The sequence below is a fragment of the Mus caroli genome, unplaced genomic scaffold (genome assembly GCF_978045245.1).
Source record: "Mus caroli unplaced genomic scaffold, Mus_caroli_1 scaffold_1, whole genome shotgun sequence".
Classification (NCBI taxonomy): Eukaryota; Metazoa; Chordata; class Mammalia; order Rodentia; family Muridae; genus Mus; species Mus caroli.
In genome coordinates, this window is record NW_028227256.1 from 33,596,493 (window position 1) to 33,616,545 (window position 20,053).

Genomic DNA, 20,053 nt, shown 5'->3' on the forward strand with positions numbered 1-20,053 from the left:
AAGCAAGTACTGTATCAACTGAGCCATCCCTTCAGCCTTTACTCAGTCATGGATCACTAAGGACTCAACTATTTTATTGTATCGTTTATATTACAGTATGGGGGCTGCTTCAATCTGGTCCATGTGTCACTTAGACACTTGCACTGTTTACAATGCCGTAAGACATAGTGGATCTTGTGTCTCCCATTAGGGAACTGAAGGATAGTGCCTAGAAGCCAAGGCCTGGACACTGTGCTTACTGTTTCTGGGATGCCACTAATCATAGGCCCTGGAAGCAGACAGGCAGAAAACCCAGGTATACATTCTAACCTGGTGCTTAAATGGGAATTATATATATATAATGCTCACATTAAGTGTTCTTGTCAGTGTTTGAAGAGTGAAACCAGCTCATACCTGTAACTCAGTATATGAGGCTCAGTCCAGCGGCTTTCCTCGGCTGTAGCTTTTTCTAGTACAGCAGGCTGCCCCTTACCAGGACATCCCTGCCAGAGGGGTATGGGGCCACGCAGGGCTTTATCTTAAAGAATGAGAGTTGACAGATATAAGGGGCCATCCCTGTGAAGAAAACTGCAGCAGAGCTCGCAAGAAAAACAGAGCACAGGATGGGCATGCTTAAGGGAGGGACTGAAAAGACCCCAAATCTGGCAGCCTGTGGTTCCTAGAAGTGATTTGGCCGGCATCACACCTGCTGGCTTATTTTCCCAGAAACTGGAATTCTGCTCAACAGATAGCTGGTGCCCCCCTCTCCCCACCCCTGGCTATATTTACTCATAAGGACTCATGAATATTTTATTATATGGCTTATAACTCATTACAGGTTTGAGGTGGTTACCCGCACAGTAGATTATGAGCACACACACTGGGTGGGCAGGAAGGAGCAGGGTTGTGGGCTAGGCTGGGGCCCTGAAAGGAAAGGATGGGTAGCAGAGATACTGTAGACCATAGACTCAGACTGACAAGTGTGGGCACGAGGAGCTCAGCAGAAAGGTTCCAAACACAGGTGGCTGGGAGCCTGTGGTGCCAGCAGGACCCTGCACAGGAGCTGGTTTGCAGGGCCCCTTAGCACAGGTGTCTGTGTAAACTTTGATGCTGTGCTGTGACCACACGGCCGCACAGCATCTGCTGCACACATTCCTGATCAGTGCTTTGGCCTATAGCTTTCAACACTTGGCTCTGCTCACTACTCTTCCACAGTGAAAACTTGTCACCTAGCAAACGGTTAGTGTCCTTTCTTCAGATCCTCCACACGCTAGTACATCTGACCTCTTTGGTTTATGTCACTGTGCCACAGACCAATTTACCTTCCTTGTCAACTGTCCCTCCCCAGCCTGTCAAAGGGCTCTCCCTAACCACTGACTAACCAAGCTCTTACAAGGCAGCATGGTGCAGCCCTAACCCTAACCCCTACGGCCTAACACTGTTCCACACTGGCTGGCATCTTTGTCCTTTATGATGAGCCCTTTGTATCTTGTTCTCTCCATCAGCCTCAATCACGTGTTGTGCACTATGCACCCATACACTAACAAGCAAGCTTCTCTCTCACTCGCTGCCTGCAGGACTCCTGCAGGTTGCTCTGCTTCTTCCTGTAGAGCCTGGTCCATTCTCAGGCTGCCCCTCCTCCTTCTCCTGCTGTAAGCTACTAAGCCTGCATCACTGCCAGCACCTGCACACCTCCGTGGGCCCATGGAGGTGAGGCACACACAGCAGCCCTGGCAGGTCACAGCGGGAGGGTACGAGGCTGCTCTCACCTGTCCTGTCGCCTCAAGCTCCTGAGCTCTGCCAGTGTTCTTTCTCTCAGCACTCCCAGGGATGGGCAAGCAAACAAGAGCACAGAGCCCCAAGAATCAGAGCCACACACCGGGCCTTGTCCATAATTATTACTATAATGATTTATAAAAACAAGTATTTTTCAGGCAACTGTGTTAAATTACTGTTCAGATCTGGAGAGGGAGGGGAGGCCCTGGTCATGATGAAGACCTTTCTTGAGAGAGGTAAGAACATGCCTTCCCTTTGGGTCTGAATCCTGATTAAATGGCTTTCCTTTAGCAAATAAAGACCATTAACCCCTTCCTGTCCAGGGCACCGAGGGCACGAGGAGGGAGTAGCAATCAGTGTAGTGCTTTGAAAGAGAGTGGGGCAAACCACGAGCTGTGGCTGCCCATGGCTCTGATGCGCTGACTCTTGGCTACATTCCCTCAGTGGATGGAGAACTGTCCCCTAGTCAATCCTATGCAGGACATTTGCCTGCTAGGCCAGAAAGAGGAGGCAGCATCAAACACCACTGTGCCTCACCACCCTGAGGGGAGCTCCTGGCTGTCCCTCCCTTCAGCCTACTCCAGAGATCCAGGGAGTCTAGCCCCATTGGGAGCCTGTCAGAGCAAATGGAGCATGTGAGTCTGGTCTCAGAGCTTCAAGGCCAGAGCAAGGAACCACAGGCCGCAGTGGCACGGCAAGAGGGTCACTCACACCAGCTCGACGCTGGGTGCCTCAGTTCTGATGCTCCAGCTTGGGACTGCCAGCCATGCAGCCAATCATTACTCTCTCTGTCTGTGTATGTGTTGAGCACAGGGGGAGGGGAGGGGAGGGCTACAGGTGACCATGACCGCACCACCTGCTCCGGGGTCAGGGCATGCAGGGGACCCTAATCTTAGAACACGAACCCAGACCAAAAGGGGTCAAGGGCTCTGGCTCCCCTTTTCTCCCTCTCTCCCAGTATGTTCACCCTCCTCGGGCATTAGAAGGTTTTGCGATGAATCGCGCGGGAGCCATCTTCTTCATATTCCTTTTTGGATACCCACATCTTCTTGAAGGTGTCCAGTGAGGCAAGGATGGAGCCTCTGTGAGGATAGAGAGACAACATTTGTGAGTTCCTGTGGGCTGGGCCAACTGCCTTCCCTGGGTCCTCGGATCTCACATTCCTTTACTTGGGAAAGACGTCCATCCACTTCCCCTGGCCAGTTCCTCCCCACACCCTTCTCTTTGAGCCCAATCTCACCCGATCCACGTGGAGTACAGCCGTTCCTGAGGAGCAGAGATCTAGGAGCAAAGGATCGGATAAGCATACGGCTGCCACCCTCTAATCCAAGGCTTCGAGGCCATGAGTGGTCGGACACAGTGCAGAACGGGAAAATGGGCTCAGCAGGGGTCCCATCTCCTTAGCCTGCACCCTCTGCCCCAGAGGTTCTCAGTCTTACCTTGATTTTAACATCCTTCGGGGCAAGCTTCTTTACTTCACTTAGTAACCTGTCTCCAAAGCCTGTGGATACAAGGATGGCCAAGCCTGGACCACAGCCCACCTCTTATCACAGTGGCCTTCAGACCTTAGCTGGTGCTGTCCCTCTTCCTGCACGTCTTCTCTGCACACCTGAGGGGCGTGATGTAGTACCCTGGCTGTGGGTGGGCTCAGCTTGCTCAGAGACTGACATGGGTGTAATCTAAGGCCACACGGCTCCACCTGACCCCATGTCCTCTCCGAGCACTGCAAAGTCACGGCTAAGGAGCACTCACTTCACTTTAGTGCCTGAGCATTGTTCTGGTTTCTTTCTTTTCCTTCTCCTTTTTTTCTTTTTAAAAGGAGTCTCATCCCATGTAATCCAGGCTTGGCACTGAACTCATGATCTTTCTGCCTTAGCCTCCTGAGTATCAAAATGACAGGTGTAAGCCCTCATGCCTGGCATGCAACAAGCTAAAAGTGTCTCCTATCAGAAAACTCAGCTCACTGAGAACCGCCAAGCAGGTGACAGAAATGGCACACTGCTGGCTCCAGAGATGCCTTACCACCATCCCCCCAACAGTACCTTTGAACAGTGTTGAGCCCCCTGACAGCACGATATTGGAGAAGAGTGTCCGGCGGAGGTCCATGTCAGACTTGTGGATGGCGAAGGCCAGAACTTCATGGAGCCCCTCACTCTCATCCCCTACCAGGTCTGGCTGGAACAGCAGTTCAGGGGCTCGGAAGCGCGCAGGCCCCACCTGTGGAGAAGTCGGCTGAGGCACAGGTTCTTCAGAGAAGCCAATGTGTCGTTCCCTCACACCCCCACGGTCGGCATTAGCTACCAGCTTAGAGTCAGGCCTGACTACTTACATCAAGCGTGCTGCCGTCCGGAAGGGTGTACTGCACCTTCTCAGTCTCGAGAGCCTCGTCCTTTTGTGGGTTGATGGACAGATAGCAAGCTCGCTGTATGGGCAGGGCAGACTCTTAAGCAGGCTGTAGTAGGGACACTTGTAGACAGAACTTGCTTTCATATCTTGGCCTCCCCAGCCCCAGCCACGCCCACATGCTCTTTATCCCCAGCCCGGCCAAGCCCACAACCCCCCCACCCCCCGCCACTCCCCATCACCTCTTTGATGGTCCGGACCACCTCAAACTCAGCTGAGGTGTGGAAGTCTGCCCCTTCCTTGCGTAGCAGCAGCCTCAGATATCGAGAGACGTCCCGGCCAGCAATGTCAACCCGCATGATGGAGTGTGGCATGGCAAAGCCCTCATAGATGGGGACAGCGTGAGTGACCCCGTCCCCCGAATCTAAAACCACTCCTGTGGTGCGTCCTGTTGCGTACCTGCCACCAGGTCAGTATGCTTTTACATCAGCCACTGAGGTGAGAGGATCTCCTCAACCCCGCAAGGGACCCTGGGACATTATTTTTACTAGTGTAGAAGGCATGGAGGGGATCAGAAGGCTGTGCCTCCCGGGACATCAGGGCTTGGGGCACTCACAGGCTGAGCACGGCCTGCATGGAGATAAACAGTGCAGGAACATTGAAGGTTTCAAAGAACACCTCTGCCGCCTTCTCCCGGTTCTTACTGGGGTTCAGTGGGGCCTCCGTTAGAAGAACAGGATGCTGTGAGGGAGTCAAACACACAAAACAGGCCAGGCCTTTAAAGAGCTTTCCTGGGCTAAAAGCACCTCTGAGCAACCACCTGCCCCTCTTGAGGACTCCATCTGAATCAGCTCTAAACCCCAAGCCCTGGAGCATTTCTCCTGGCTGTCACTGGGTGTACACACACACACACACACACCACACACCAAACAGAACAGGACGTTCTGTCAATAGGCAGTCAGAAAGCTGGGAGCATGGGGGAAGGGTGGGTACCACACCTCCTCAGAGAAGGTCTGCAGCTGGTCCTTAGAGTAGACATACTGCCAGATGCGTTCCATGTCGTTCCAATCCCGTACCACACCGTGTTCCATGGGGTATCGGATGGTCAGCAGCCCCCGGTGCTCCTGGAGGACAGGGAGAAAGCCAAACATAACACCTGACCCTCACATGTCCTGCCTCTGCCTGCTTCCTATCTCCCTGGTGTGTACAGAGGCTCCCAAAACTCAGCTGGCTCAGCCCTCTCAGGACCAGGGAAAATGACAATATGTGTATTGAATACAGGCTTTTGAGCCAAACAGCAGCCATTTTCATCAGATCAACTGTGCCTGCTGGCAAGACACCACCACAAGTAGGTGAGGGCTAACTGAAGGGGAGCTCCAGAACTCATAATGGGTGGAACCTTTCCAGGTGCTTCAGGCTTCCCTATAATTAGCCCCTCATGCACACACTGAGTAACCTCACTGGCTGCCCAATAACCTCACTGTTTGCTGAAGTTAGAGTCTGGGTTTCTTAAAAACTCAGTTATATGAATGTTTTTGTTTTAATCCCAGGTGTGAGATGAGAGGCTGCTTCACAACGGGTGATTATGATTTGTAGGTGTGGACCAGATAAGCGCCATCCTGTCTTGACTAGGGGAAAGGAAGCCCCATGCTGAAGTATGAATTTATTGGCTCTCCAATTATATGGGCCAGGCATGGTGGCACACACCTTTAATCCCACCACTCAGAAGGCAGAGACCAGTCAATCCCTGTGTGTTTGAAGCCAGCCTGGTCTACAGAGCCAGTTCCAGGACAGTCAGGGTTACAGAGAAAGACCCCGTATCAACACCACCCCCACCCCTTAAAAAAACCCCAAGACTATTTAGGCTTGGGTAGGTGGTGGAAGTAGGTGTTCCTTGGTTCCTGGTAGCCCCCAAGAATAGCAAAGACAACGAGTCTCAGGGGATGGAAATGGGCTAGAACAGTACAGGTGAAAAGAATTAACTCTGGTTGGCCAGAGTTAGGCAACCTCCCTCTCAGTGTGCTCTCAAGTCCTTTTTAGCAGCCTAGTGTGGCAAACAGAGAGGCACTGCCTGGCTGTAGTGCTACTGTAGTGCCAAGGATGTACCAATCTCAAGTCAAGAAGCTGCAGCCCTGAGAGGTGGGCAGGCATAAGAAATCTGTTCCCCTGGCCTTAGGTCTGGTCAGCTTGTGCCACCTGAGCCACACTGAATTCATCAACAACAGGAAAATGCATCAAGGACCCATGAAAATTCCCCAAGGATGAGGAAGCTGGACAACTGGTACAAACAGGTGGGATCTCTTGATGCTGCGCTGCGCCTTGCTGATGTTTTACGTTAAGTGTCTCCTCTGCTTGGGTTTCTGAGAACGGAACCTGTGTGCTTTGCAGGTTTGGAAGCCCACGTGAAAGACTTACCAGTGCATCTAGAAGGGGCACAGAAGGGAAGGAAGTTGGTTCACAGGGTGCTCGGGAGTCTAGTACAACTATGGAATTCTCAGGGACTTTATGGTTGGGTGGAGCACAGATGATAGCCACTGTGCTGGCAAGTCTTTTATCTTCTTGAAACAAGCTAGAGTTATTTGAAAGCAGGGACCTCAATCGAGGAAATGCCAGCATGAGATCAGCTGGCTGTAAGACATTCCCCTGCCACTTTAGCTTTTACAGCCCTGGAGGGTGCTATGGAAGTTGCTGGGAGAATTATGGCCCAAAGCCCTACCTGGTGGCAGCCCTTGCATGCTGCACCATGGAAGTGCCCGTTAGTGAGATATTGGCCGTTCTAGGTACAACCAACCTTCTGATTAGGCTTCCACGGCTGGCTCCACAGATGGGAATTCTCATCCTCTACTGTGAGCTCAGACAGAAATGCTCCCTGGATGGGGAAAGTTATAGACCCTAACCAGGAAACAACCGTGGTCATTAAACGAATGTGATGCTCCTGGCTAAGGTGCCTTCCAACTATCTGTGTTTACACCCTTAGGTTCTTTCTGCGGTTAGCTTCCACTGGATGTCTTTATGTTTCCTCTTTCTCCCCTTTTCTTACTTGTTTCTGAGAAGGATAACAGCAAGACTCTAGACATGGAGAGATGGTCAAGATGAGGGCTTGGTATCCTGCTGAATAGCCAGATACGTGTCACCCCCTCCAAGGCCTGGGGAACACTGCTGAAGGGAGTGTGTGCGTGCATGTTTGTGTGTGTGTGTGTGTGTAAAGCCTTTAAGAGCTGGAAGAAGAGGTGCAGCATTATAGAATGCAATACTCCAAGCAAAAGAGGAGCCATTTTCCTCAAGTCAGCTAGACCTGCTTGCCAGAATCCGTTTGAACAGCCCTGCTGAGGTTCCCTTAGGAGAGGTTGTGGGGAGGGTCATTGGACCTCTCAGCCATTGGCAGGGAGCTCTACCCTACCTGCATATGGTCTCAAGGTCTTGAGAAGTGGTAGTGTACAGTCTGGGGAAGGCTACTGGAGAGTTAAGGCTGCCGTGGGTTTCCCTGGATCCTACACTAATCTCTCACCCATGCTGTCAGTAAAGCCTCTGGTTCCCCAGGGTGACCTCTGGTGGAATCCTAGTCTGGTTTCTCACTGGGGCCTTAGAAAGAACCACTGTTTACATCTACCCAGGGGAAGAATTCTTGAAATATGCCGGCCCCAGTCCCTCCTCTTTCCGCATACATGTTCCTCGCTCACTGCCTAGGCTCTCTCCAGCATCTCCTTATACACTGGCCAGCATCCATCTGCAGCACAGTAGCTCATGCTCTGTCTGCACTGTCCCCCCCAGGCCACCTGAGCCCATCATTCCTCCAGAGTATAGCTGGAGCTCTGACCTCTTGGCCCAACTCCCCACCTGCCCTCACGTGTCTGTCTAGGAGACACTTTGATTCTCGTACAACAGTGGCTGGCTTTCATCTCCCACAGCCTCTCGTGTGCCCTTCTATTCAGGCCTCCCCTTCCCAGGTGCCTTGTTCCCCAGGTGCCTACCTGGCACCTGCCTGTGCTCGGCTGGCACTTCCCCCACACCCTATACTGGCTTCCTCAGAGTCTGATTCAGTGTGCAGTCCCCAGGTAGGCCATCCTAGCCAGAATAAGAAATGGCCCCCAGCCTTCCTCAGAGCAGGTATCAGGTCCATAAAACCTAGGTGATTCTAATTCTTAACTCACTTTTGGGGGTGGCTGAAGATGACTTTGAGCTTCTGATCTTCCTGTCTCCACCCCTCCCAAGTGCTGTGACCTTAATCAGTTCTTTCTCCTATAGTTTCCAGTTTCTGAAAGCGGACACGGAATCAAACCACGAGTTCTTCAGGAATGGCATCGTACAGAAGGGGGGTTGCCTACACACACACACACACACACACACACACACACACTGAACTGAAGGTAAGAGGCCCAAGAAGGCACAAAAAGGAAGAGGTTGCTCTGATCACCAGCTAGATCTGTGACTGACGAACTCAACTTAGGGACAGTTTTACCTCTGCTTTCGGTCCAATGAACAGGTCCCCCTCCAGGGCTCCAGCCATAACCCGCATGTGCTTTGGCCGTCCGACACTGCAAGGTCACAGAAGGTCAGTGAATTGGGCAGGTGCATGTCTGAACCTGTGTCTAGGAAAACTGGAATACAACTGCAGAGCTCTAGAGGGTGGCCATTGCTAAGCACTGGGAAGTGGCTCAGAGCAGAGGTCAGAGCCTAGACCTATGGGGAGTGGGAAAGCAGCCTGGCTCTTAGAAGCACAAGCAGCTTGGGTCTGAAGGAACGAGCCTCTCCCCAGGGGGGGGCTGAGTGTGAATGTCAGGCTCTAGCAAGGCCACACTTCTGTAGCCACACTGACTAAGCCCACCCACCCTCTTGTCTGCTGATGGATGGAAGACAGCCCTAGAACTCTGTGGGGGCTTTCTGGTGTATCCCTCCCACAGTGGCCACTCTTCCACTGCTAGGGCTTCCAGAATAGAGATCAGTTCTTGGCAAGCACGTATGTGATGAGTTACCATTCTAAATTGTGACCCACATTCCCCACAGACTGCCAACAGCCTTCCCTGACACCCACCCGGAGTTTGGGATGGAAAGCTGAAGCCCTCTGTGAGTCCAGGCTGGCTGTAGCTCTTAAAGCCACTCCAGGTTTCCAGCTCTGATCTGCAGGCCACTGACAGATCCTTCAAGCTCTGAGAGGTGCTTCAAGGGGAACCTTCCCAGTGGGCAGGTAGGGCCCAGGCAATCCTCGATCTTTGGGACAGAACCACCCTGGTACCATTGGCACTCCCTGGGGTGTGTGGAGAGGGCTGGGCAGGGACAGTTCCTAGATGCTATACATGACTGAGCCTTGATGAAAACATTTCTGGGGGCTGGCAGGGGTATAGCTCAGAATGTATGCTTAGTTTTCTGGAGGCTAGGGGTTCACCCAAACTCCACAATAATCTGAAAAAAAACTTTCCAGGGAGGAAGGAGTAGCTGTGTACACCCCCACCCCCAACTCTCTGTGGGAGTTTAGCTCTTTCCCTGGAGAGAGGTCCCTCTTATTCCTGCTCCCGCCTTTACCACATCCCATCCCCAGGGCAATGCTGGATGCGGCTCCTAACAGGCTGAGCCAGAAACAAAGGCAAGAGACTCTGAGACCCAGCATTTACTCTCAGGGTCACCTCCACCAATCTGGTGTTTTCTCTTCCAGGTACAGGAGGGTCTTGCCTTCCAAGAAGGAAGCTGTAACACCACAGGGGTCACATTCTTCCCAAAAGCAAATAAGGGGCTGGGGAGCCGCTGCCCCCAGTGACAGGTGACACTTACTAGTTTGGGAAGCAGTACTTAGGAATCTGGTCTCCTGCAAAGCCAGCCTTGATCACCCCTGAACCCTGCAAGGAAAAGCAATGTTTTAGCTCCTGCCAACGACTCCAGATGCAGTCAGGGTCCCCAAGTGGACAGAGCTGGCAGTTCTACCAAGGCTGGGCAGGGAGGAAGCCAGAGACCTGACCTAGAGAAGGAGATCACTTGCAAGCACTAGCACATCAAAACTAGGTGTGAGGCTGCATTTCTTGTCCTGGGGACCCAAGGGGGAGATGAGAACTGTTAGGGGCATCTGGTGGGTGGAGATTATCAGCAATGACCGCCCCAGCTGGGCATCAGTGAAGAGAAACTACAGGTCTCCTCTGTGAATGCTATTGCTAGTACCTGTAGGGAGAGGAATACAGCTACACTCTAAAGATATGATGCTACGCCTCAGCCTTACTCTATTCAAGAAACCTTGTCTTCACCAGCAGACAGAGACCACATACTGGGTCCATGGAGGGGAACCACTTGGTGGTCTCCAAGTACCTTTCTTGGATAGTAAGAGGAGAGGCAGTCCCTGTCCCTGCTGGAAGCTGGACCTAGGCTTTCAACATGAACTGGACACACCTTCCACTTAGTAAATGAGTCACCTACTCACACCCTTTGCCTACCAGTCTCTATCAGGGCCGAAATAACATATCCAAGTAACAAGCGAGAGGGTCCAAGCCCAAACTCGGCCAGGCAGGTGCCTCGGAGCTCATAAGTTTGTTGGCCACCAAACAGGTAGGTAGCCTGATGTACACTGTAGCCTGCCTCAAGCACACCCCCAAAGTCCAGGACTAGCCTCTCTGATAAACAAGTTATGATTTAAGGGAGCCCACATGGGTGCTCCAAAAAAAGGCAGCCGCAAAGATTCCATCAGGGGCTCACGTGGGAAGGAGTCAGTTCCCAGAAAGAGAAGTGTGTCACCGTCAAAAGCTCCAAGGCCTACACATCAGCTCTGGGCACAGCTAGAGAAAACCCCAGCCACGTCAAGGCTCTAAGGATAGACAGCTCCTAGGGCCACTGAAGGCAAGCAGAACCCAGGCTGGAAGACAACGCCCCAGGAAGCAGGACCTCTTTTCTTTCAGGCTTGCAAACTACCACCCCAAATTGCTCTGTCCTGGGGAAAGTGGCTGCACTCTCCGAAAAGATCATTTAGAGTGAGGGGGTTAGTTAAAGCGGCAAAGAGGCCACCAGGTGGTGACTGGTGGAAATTAACGTGCAGTGTTTGCTTCTGGGTGCAGCCCCTTGGGAAGTGTTGTAAAGATCACCAGGCCCCTTCAAGAGATAAAGCCAGCAGTGTGCAAGAGGTCAAATGTCAGCCGACCTCCATCAGGCGACCAGAGTTGACCACCAAGCAAAGGGCCAGGGGTCTTAACTTGCCCAGCGCTCCCACCCCAGACAGACGCGTTCACCGGCCTAGAGCATTAAGGACCGCCTGACTGTGTCCAGCTGTCTCGCATATCCTGGACTCCGAGGGAGGTGCTCCCGAGGCCCACCCCTGGCCCCACCAGCGTGGGCCACCGCACGCCGCCGCCTGCGACCCCGCGGCGGGTCACAGGTCCCCCCCCCCGCCCCCCTCCTGCGCTGCCCGGTCTCACATTGTCGATGACCACGGGCTGGTTAGCGATGATGTCGTAGGACTCCATGGCCCGGCCAAGCCGGCCCTGCCCAGCAGGCGGGCTGCAGGAGGACCGGCGGGCTACAAGGCTCGCGGGGAGACCTGGACGGATGCGACTCCAGACACCGCGCCGCTCCCCTCCCCCAGTGCGCTGCCTACGCGAACGCGGCCCCGCGGCCAATCACAGATGCCAACTGACCTGATTGACGGCCGGCGCCGGGGCGGGTTGCTGGGGGAAGTGGGAGGGGCTTCTTGGAGCCGGCTAACCAATTGAAGCTTCCCGGAAGGACAACCGGGCGTTGCCAAGGTAGGCTGCGCGGCCGTAAGATGATGTCATGGCTGGGTTCTTAAAGGGGGCAAGAATTAAAAAGGAAGTGATAGGTCTATTGAAATCAGGAAGTCCTTTGAGTTCACATACTGGAAGGTCTTTCTTTTGATGAGACATCTGTGAGCACTCCTCTTTTTAGGATGTCAGCTCTGATTATTTCAACGGGAGAGTTAGTTTAGCTAGATTTATTCATCTTTTTTGGTTTTTAGAGGTAGGATCTCTGTGAAACGGAGGCTAGCTAGTGATTCTCTTGCCTCACAAATGCTGGAATTACAGGCATGTACTAACATACCAAGCAACAGTTTTGGATTTAATAAGATTCAAACGCTAGGTGAATAATTGTATTTTATTTTAGAAGTATCATAGATTTACATTTAGACCTATGTTTAATTTGAGTTAGTTTTTATACATGTATCAAGTAAGCATCGGGGTATTTATCGCTAAGGCTGCCTACCTGGGGTTTGATCCCAGAGACCCACATGGTAGAAGAGAACCGGCTTCCACAATTCTGATTGCTACAAGTGCACCATGGAATATGTACAACCACACACACATATTCGCAAACAAAATAAATAATGTAAAAAAAAAAAGTGGGGGGTTGGCAGGGAGAAACTGGGTGTGGTCATGTCATGTCATTATTCTGAGTTCCAGAGGTTGGCAGGGGCTACATAGTGGGATCCTGCCTCAAAAAATTATATATATAATTTATATTTATATAAATTTATAATGAGAGAGAGAGAAATTTTTGTCAAATCGCCTTGGTGCCTATGTCAATAGTTGATAGTTTCTGTCTACCTTTTATTCTGTTTCACTGGTCCATTAGCCAATAACGCATAGACTTGTGGCGTCAGTTTTATGTTGCTGGGCCCAACGTCAGAGAAAATCATCTTAAGAGAGGTCATACCTCTTAACTGTTTGATAGCGTTCACTCATGAAGTTACCTAGATCTTGAGTTTTCTGTGTGGGAAGAAAGTGTGTATATTTATAATATACAAATTAAGTTTTTAAAAAAGAGATGTAGACTGGTTCTGGTGGTGGTGGCAGCTTCCCCTTTCCATCCTCCTCTTCCTCTTCTTCCTCCTCCTTTGGGGTGCTGAACACAGAACCTGCACCTAGATAAGTTCTCTGCCAACGAGCCACACTTGCGGTCTTGCTGTATCTTCTTGAGTTACATTGTTTTGTTACTTTGTATGTCATGGAATTTGTCAGCTTTTGGCAAATGTAATGGGCAAAAAGTTGTCCATGATGTATCCAGGTTTTTCTTTCAGTGTCTGTAGAGATGTTTCCCTTCTCATTGGACACCTGGGATGCCCCCCCCCCTTTAACCCTGATCAGGCAGGCTAGAGAAGTAGAGCTGTGATTCTCAATCTGTGGGTGGCAACCTCTTGGGGGCCCCTAAGACCATTGGAAGATAGGGATTCACGTTATGATTTACAACAGTAGCAAAAATTACCATTATGAAGTAGCAATGAAAATAGTCTTATGGTTGGGGGGTTACCACAACAGGAGGAGCTGTATTAGAGGGTCACAGCATCTCCTCAAAATACTAGCTTTCAATTTCATTGACTAGTCTTTCCAATGGTGCTTGCATTCCTTTGTTTGTTTGTTTTTTTTTGTTGTTTTTGTTTTTGTTTTTGAGACAGGGTTTCTCTGTATAGCCCTGGCTGTCCTGGAACTCACTTTGTAGACCAGGTTGGCCTCGAACTCAGAAATCCGCCTGCCTCTGCCTCCCGAGTGCTGGGATTAAAGGCGTGTGCCACCACGCCCAGCTTGGTGCTTGCATGCTTAATGGACTGTAGCATTGACTATGAAGAAGAGTGTACTGTAGAGAAGTTTGTGGCTCACAGACTTTATCTAGAGTATTTTCTATTTATCTCTCAACAGGACAAGTTTGCTGACTCCTGCTCTTGTCTAGGCAACTTGTGTAAAAGATTTTTTTTTTAACCTAGGTGTAGTGGCCACAGAATTGGGCCAACAAGATGGCTTGGTGTGTAGTGGTGCATGCCGCCAAGTCTGACAGCTAGAGTGCAATCCTTGAGTGCCAAATGGTGGAGGGTGAGAAATTACTCCTATAAGTCTGCCTCTGACTGCCACATATGCACTGTGACATGAAATACATACTCTCTTCTGGTGTGCATGAAGACAGTATACTTATATACATACAATAAATCTTAAAAAAAAACTCTCAAAAAACAAACAAACAAACAAACAAAAAACCCAAACACACTTCATATGAAGGCTGGAGATATAGCCCAGATATGAGGAACACGCTGTACCCAGGTGGAGCCCCTTATAACAATTTGTATGTAACTTCAGTTTTAGGGGCCCCCCACATCTTCTGGTCTCCAAGGGCATCCACACACATAGATAAATACACATTTAAATTTTACTTTATATGATAAAGTAAATTTATATGATAAACTCAATTCTTCAACGAATTAGAAAGAGCAATCTGCAAATTCATCTGGAATAACAAAAAACCTAGGATAGCAAAAACTCTTCTCAAGGATAAAAGAACCTCTGGTGGAATCACCATGCCTGACCTAAAGCTTTACTACAGAGTAATTGTGATAAAAACTGCATGGTACTGGTACAGTGACAGACAAGTAGACCAATGGAATAGAATTGAAGACCCAGAAATGAACCCACACAGCTACGGTCACTTGATCTTCGACAAGGGAGCTAAAACCATCCAGTGGAAGAAAGACAGCATTTTCAACAAATGGTGCTGGCACAACTGGTTGTTAACATGTAGAAGAATGCGAATCGATCCATTCCTATCTCCTTGTACTAAGGTCAAGTCTAAGTGGATCAAGGAACTTCACATAAAACCAGAGACACTGAAACTTATAGAGGAGAAAGTGGGAAAAAGCCTTGAAGATATGGGCACAGGGGGAAAATTCCTGAACAGAACAGCAATGGCTTGCACAGTAAGATCAAGAATTGACAAATGGGACCTCATGAAACTGCAAAGCTTCTGCAAGACAAAAGACACCTTCAATAAGACAAAAAGACCACCAACAGATTGGGAAAGGATCTTTACCTATCCTAAATCAGATAGGGGACTAATATCCAATATATATAAAGAACTCAAGAAGGTGGACTCCAGAAAATCAAATAACCCCATTAAAAAATGGGGCTCAGAACTGAACAAAGAATTCTCACCTGAGGAATACCGAATGGCTAAGAAGCACCTGAAAAAATGTTCAACATCCTTAATCATTAGGGAAATGCAAAGCAAAACAACCCTGAGATTCCACCTCACACCAGTCAGAATGGCTAAGATCAAAAACTCAGGTGACAGCAGATGCTGGCGAGGATGTGGAGAAAGAGGAACACTCCTCCATTGTTGGTGGGATTGCAAGCTTGTACAACCACTCTGGAAATCAGTCTGGCGGTTCCTCAGAAAATTAGACATAGTACTACCGGAGGATCCAGCAATACCTCTCCTGGGCATATATACAGAAGATGTTCCAACCGGTAAGAAGGACACATGCTCCACTATGTTCATAGCAGCCTTATTTATAATAGCCAGAAGCTGGAAAGAACCCAGATGCCCCTCAACAGAGGAATGGATACAGAAAATGTGGTACATTTACACAATGGAGTACTACTCAGCTATTAAAAAGAATGAATTTATGAAATTCCTAGGCAAATGGATGGACCTGGAGGGCATCATCCTGAGTGAGGTAACACAATCACAAAGGAACTCACACAATATGTACTCACTGATAAGTGGATATTAGCCCAAAACTTAGGATACCCAAGATATATAATACAATCTGCTAAGCACATGAAACTCAAGAAAAATGAAGACCAAAGTGGGGTCACTGTACCCCTTCTTAGAATTGGGAACAAAACAACCATGGAAGGAGTTACAGAAACAAATATTGGAGCTGTGACGAAAGGATGGACCATCTAGAGACTGCCATACCCAGGGATCCATCCATAATCAGCTTCCAAACGCTGACACCATTGCATACACTAGCAAGATTTTGCTGAAAGGACCCTGATATAGCTGTCTCTTGTGAGACTATGCCGGGGCCTAGCAAACACAGAAATGGATGCTCACAATCAGCTAGTGGATGGATCACAGGGCTCCCAATGGAGGAGCTGGAGAAAGTACCCAAGGAGCTAAAGGGACCTGCAACCCTATAGGTGGTACAACATTATGAACTAACCAGTACCCCGGAGCTCTTGACTCTAGCTGCATATGTATCAAAAGATGGCCTAGTCGGCCATCACTGGAAAGAGAGGCCCATTGGACACACAAACTTTATATGCCCCAGTACAGGGGAATGCCAAGGCCAAAAAAAAAAAAAAAAAAAAAAAAAAAAAAAAAAAGGGGAATGGGTGGGTAGGGAAATGGGGGAGAGGGGGAGGGTATGGGGGACTTTTGGGATAGCATTGGAAATGTAATTGAGGAAAATACGTAATAAAATATATAAAAAAACTCAAAAAACAAACAAACAAACAAAAAACCCAAACACACTTCATATGAAGGCTGGAGATATAGCTCAGATATGAGGAACACGCTGTACCCAGGTGGAGCCCCTTATAACAATTTGTATGTAACTTCAGTTTTAGGGGACCCCCACATCTTCTGGTCTCTAAGGGCATCCACACACATAGATACACATTTAAATTTTACTTTATATGATAAAAGGGAGAGTATTAGAGGAATAACTAGTAAATGCTTGTGGAGTGTATTGTTTCATTAATGTGAATAGCCTATTAAAATCATTTAGCATGCATAATATTTAAAATAAGTATTATTGCATTAAATTTTATATTTACATTTAAATATGAATATTAAAAACCCACATATACATATATATTGGAAATAGAATTTTTTTAAAAGATTTATTTATTATATGTAAGTACACTGTAGCTGTCTTCAGACACTCCAGAAGAGGGCGCCAGATCTCGTTATGGATGGTTGTTAGCCACCATGTGGTTGCTGGGATTTGAACTCTGGACCTTTGGAAGAGCAGTCGGGTGCTCTTACCCACTGAGCCATCTCACCAGCCCCGGAAATAGAATTTTTAAAAGTAATTTTCTTTAAAACTTTTTTAAATTTTATTTTTTGATAATTTCATATATGAGTATTGTATTTATATCACTCTCCTTCCCTCTCTTTCCTTAAACCCTGTCATTTCCTCCCACTCCTGAAGTTCATAGCCTATTATTCTTTGACTATAATTGATGTATGTGTGTCTAAGTACAGTTATTTAGTGAGATAATTTAGTGTTGCTCAGTTTATTTAGGGCTGACCTCTTGGGACTAGATAGCTTATCAGGAGCTTGACCCGGAGAAGACTGAGTCTCTCTTCCAGTGACCGTTCATTGCTTGTAGAGATGGTCTTGTTAAACACTAGTTTCTAATTGAAACACAAACTAGTATTCTGCAATTATGACTCAAATAGACTAAGATTACTCTACTATTGTAAATATTGCTCCTATTAAAAATTATTCTCAGCCAGGCAGTTGTGGCACATGCCTTTAGTTCCAGCACTAGGGAGGCAGAGGCAGGCAGTTCTCTGAGTTCGAGGCCAGCCTGGTCTACTTTGGTTTACTTTGACTCCTTGTTTCAGAGGTTTCAGTACATGAAGTCAGCGAGACGAAGCATCATGGTGGAGTAGGGCTGCTTGGCAGAGCAAACTGTTCCCCTTATGATGGCCAAAAAGCAAGATGGGGCAGGGTCCCAGTATTCCCTTGTTTGGTTACTGTTCTAGTGCTGTGAAGAGACACCACAACCATGTCAATTCTTATTTTAAGAAAGCACTTCACAGCCGGGCGTGGTGGCTCACGCCTTTAATCCCAGCACTCGGGAGGCAGAGGCAGGTGGATTTCTGAGTTCGAGGCCAGCCTGCTCTACAGAGTGAGTTCCAGTACAGCCAGGGCTATACAGAGAAACCCTGTCTCGAACCCCCCCCCCAAAAAAAAAAGCACTTCAGTAAGACTTGCTTGCAGGGTCAGAGGTTTAGTGATTATCATGGTGGGAAGCATGGCAGCACACAGGCAGACATGGTACTGGAAAGTAGCTAGGTGTTCTACATATGGATCTGTAGGCAGCAGGAAGAGCAGAGAGACTGGGCCTGGCTTGGGCTTTTGAAACCTCAAAGCTCCAGCCCCCCCCCACCCCCCCAGTGACACACTTTCCCCAACTAGGCCACACCTCTTCAGTCCTTCTCAAGCAGTGCCACTCCCTGATAACTAGGCATTCACATATAATGAGCCCATGGCAGCCATTCTTATTCAGACCAGCACATGCCTGAAACAGCCCATTTCTGGTGATCTTCCAGTCACCAGTCCTGCCTCCTAAAGAGTCTATTGTCTTCATGGGCTGGTGACCAGATCTTTAATCTCTGGCCCTTCCAGAGCTAACCTATAGTGAGAACCCTTCACTAATGCAATCCATTCTTGTTTTCTTGGTGCTAAGGTTCCACCTCAGGGCCTCATATGTGCCAAGCAAGCCCTTTACCACTGTGGGACCACCTCTCCTGTCCCTCCTGTTAATGTGCTATGTTGACCAATACAGTACACCTGGTGGCTCTAGCTCCAGTTGCCTTAAGTGGCCACAGTTGAGTTTTGTTCTGTGTATCCTGTTGATACATTCCCATCTTTAGGTTGCAGGGCATTCAGGATTAACCAGACCTCAGAGAGCTGAGACAGTCAACAGAGAGACTGTTTGAGGATCACAAGTGTCCCTCTCCGTCCCTGACTACAGACTTGCCCCTTTCCCAGTGTGACCTCACAGAACACGGGTTCCACAGCATCCTGGAACTCGGGGCTGTCCTATCTTCGAGCAGTCCAGGAGAATGGCTCCTCCCTGATGGCATTCTGGTTGTGGCAAAAATGAGCGACACTGTGTTCTTCTCCTTTGTTATCTTCCTGGGCAGCCATTGGGGCACAGAGCCCCTGTCTATCCCTGTGATTGAAGGTATCATCACCAGTATACTGTCATGGCAACTGGAGGGATGGAAGACCCCCAGGGAGCCTCAGCCAGGCTGGCTGGTGGGCCCTTCCTGCCAAGGATGGGACAGTGAGCCCTCCTCATGTCCTATTTCCTTTACCTGAGCTTGCCTACCTGTGACGCTCCCTCAAATTCTAGAGCTTTGTAAAACTATCCCATATTTAGAAATATCAGCCCTTTATTAAAAAATTTTTTTCAAACCTCTCACAAGTAGAACAATCAATAGAAAAAACAGCCATCCACAAACTTCTCAATCTTATCCACACATTCATATTTTAAAATTAGTATATACTAAGCTGGGAGGTGGTGGCACACACCTTTGGTCCCAGTCCTCGGGCAGGAGGCAGAAGTGGTCAGATCTCTGTGAGTTGGAGGCCAGCCTGGTTTACATAGTGAGCCAGGTCTACATAGAGTATATACTGATTACATACACCCAGCTATGGCATTTTTGTACTTGTGTGTAGTGTATTTGTTTAAATTCACCTGTCACCTGTTGTTCCCACCCCACTCTCTCCGGTCTCCTTCTTCACCCCAGTTACTCCCACTTGTAATTTCATCTCTTTGTAAAATAGCCCAGTGAGTTGCATTACACTGTTTATAGCAGGATGGGGGAGTTGTCTGTAGAAGTGCCACATTAGTGGCTACACCACTGAAGATGTCCACCCCACCCTGAATCATTGACTTCATGTAAACCCTCAGGGAGTGGGGGAGACCTTGTGAGCTCATTCCCCCTCCATGACAAGGTGTCAGCTGATGTAAAGTGGAGGTTTTGTGCAGATAGTCATGGCTGCTGTGGGTACCCACGTATGATGGCTGCGTCATACCTGGGAGTCAGTGTTGCACACACTCCACGTCTTCCTCTGTCTCTCACGTTCTTGTCTCCCTTCTGCAATGTTCGCTGCAGCTTGGAAGCTATGGTCTAGATGTCCCATGTATGGCTGGGGATCCCAACCTCACAAACTCTCATCTCTTTGATCAGCTGTGAGTCTCTGTAGTTGCCACTGCTTGCTGCACCAGGGAGCTTCACTGACTGAAGCAGCCAGCAGAGCTAGTCTGTAGTAGACACAGATACAGTTACTTGATGGGATGTCCTGACTGTTGCTAGGTAGCTGTTGGGCGGAGCCAAGATGAATTGCCAACACCCACTTGCACCATCTTTTAAGCCTGCTTGCTCTTGTAATAAAGGCTCAAAGCTGGGGTAGTGATCCAGTCCTTTTAAACAGCCCAGAGAGAAGAAACAAGGC

General features: G+C 49.0%; 2 protein-coding genes across 2 annotated transcripts in view; one reads left to right on the top strand and one right to left on the bottom strand.

The window, feature by feature from the left end:
- Positions 1 to 1,863: 1,863 nt before the first annotated feature.
- On the bottom strand, positions 1,864 to 11,679 carry Actr1b (actin related protein 1B). The gene is made up of 11 exons (XM_021167528.3): positions 11,487 to 11,679; positions 9,865 to 9,929; positions 8,558 to 8,633; positions 5,097 to 5,222; positions 4,715 to 4,839; positions 4,341 to 4,557; positions 4,085 to 4,177; positions 3,798 to 3,972; positions 3,195 to 3,256; positions 2,996 to 3,036; positions 1,864 to 2,837 (listed from the first exon to the last, which is right to left on the bottom strand). Exons 1-11 carry the CDS (start codon positions 11,532 to 11,534, stop codon positions 2,735 to 2,737), a joined length of 1,131 nt encoding a protein of 376 aa, XP_021023187.1. The 5' UTR covers positions 11,535 to 11,679; the 3' UTR covers positions 1,864 to 2,734.
- Positions 11,680 to 18,627: 6,948 nt separating this feature from the next.
- The window catches only part of CUNH2orf92 (chromosome unknown C2orf92 homolog), a 39,791-nt gene continuing 38,365 nt past the window's right edge, over positions 18,628 to 20,053 (top strand). The window contains exon 1 of the mRNA XM_021172835.2: positions 18,628 to 18,776. Coding sequence (XP_021028494.1) covers positions 18,692 to 18,776 — 85 coding nt within the window. The 5' untranslated portion in view covers positions 18,628 to 18,691. The remainder of the gene's footprint in view (positions 18,777 to 20,053) is intronic.

Excerpts from the sequence above, each read along its gene's own strand:
- Actr1b (XM_021167528.3), bottom strand. The coding sequence starts at position 11,534 with ATGGAGTCCTACGACATCATCGCTAACCAGCCCGTGGTCATCGACAAT. Across the intron at positions 3,257-3,797 it reads GGGCTCAACACTGTTCAAAG|GCTTTGGAGACAGGTTACTA; the intron begins GTACTGTTGGGG and ends TTGTATCCACAG. Across the intron at positions 2,838-2,995 it reads CTGTACTCCACGTGGATCGG|AGGCTCCATCCTTGCCTCAC; the intron begins GTGAGATTGGGC and ends CTATCCTCACAG.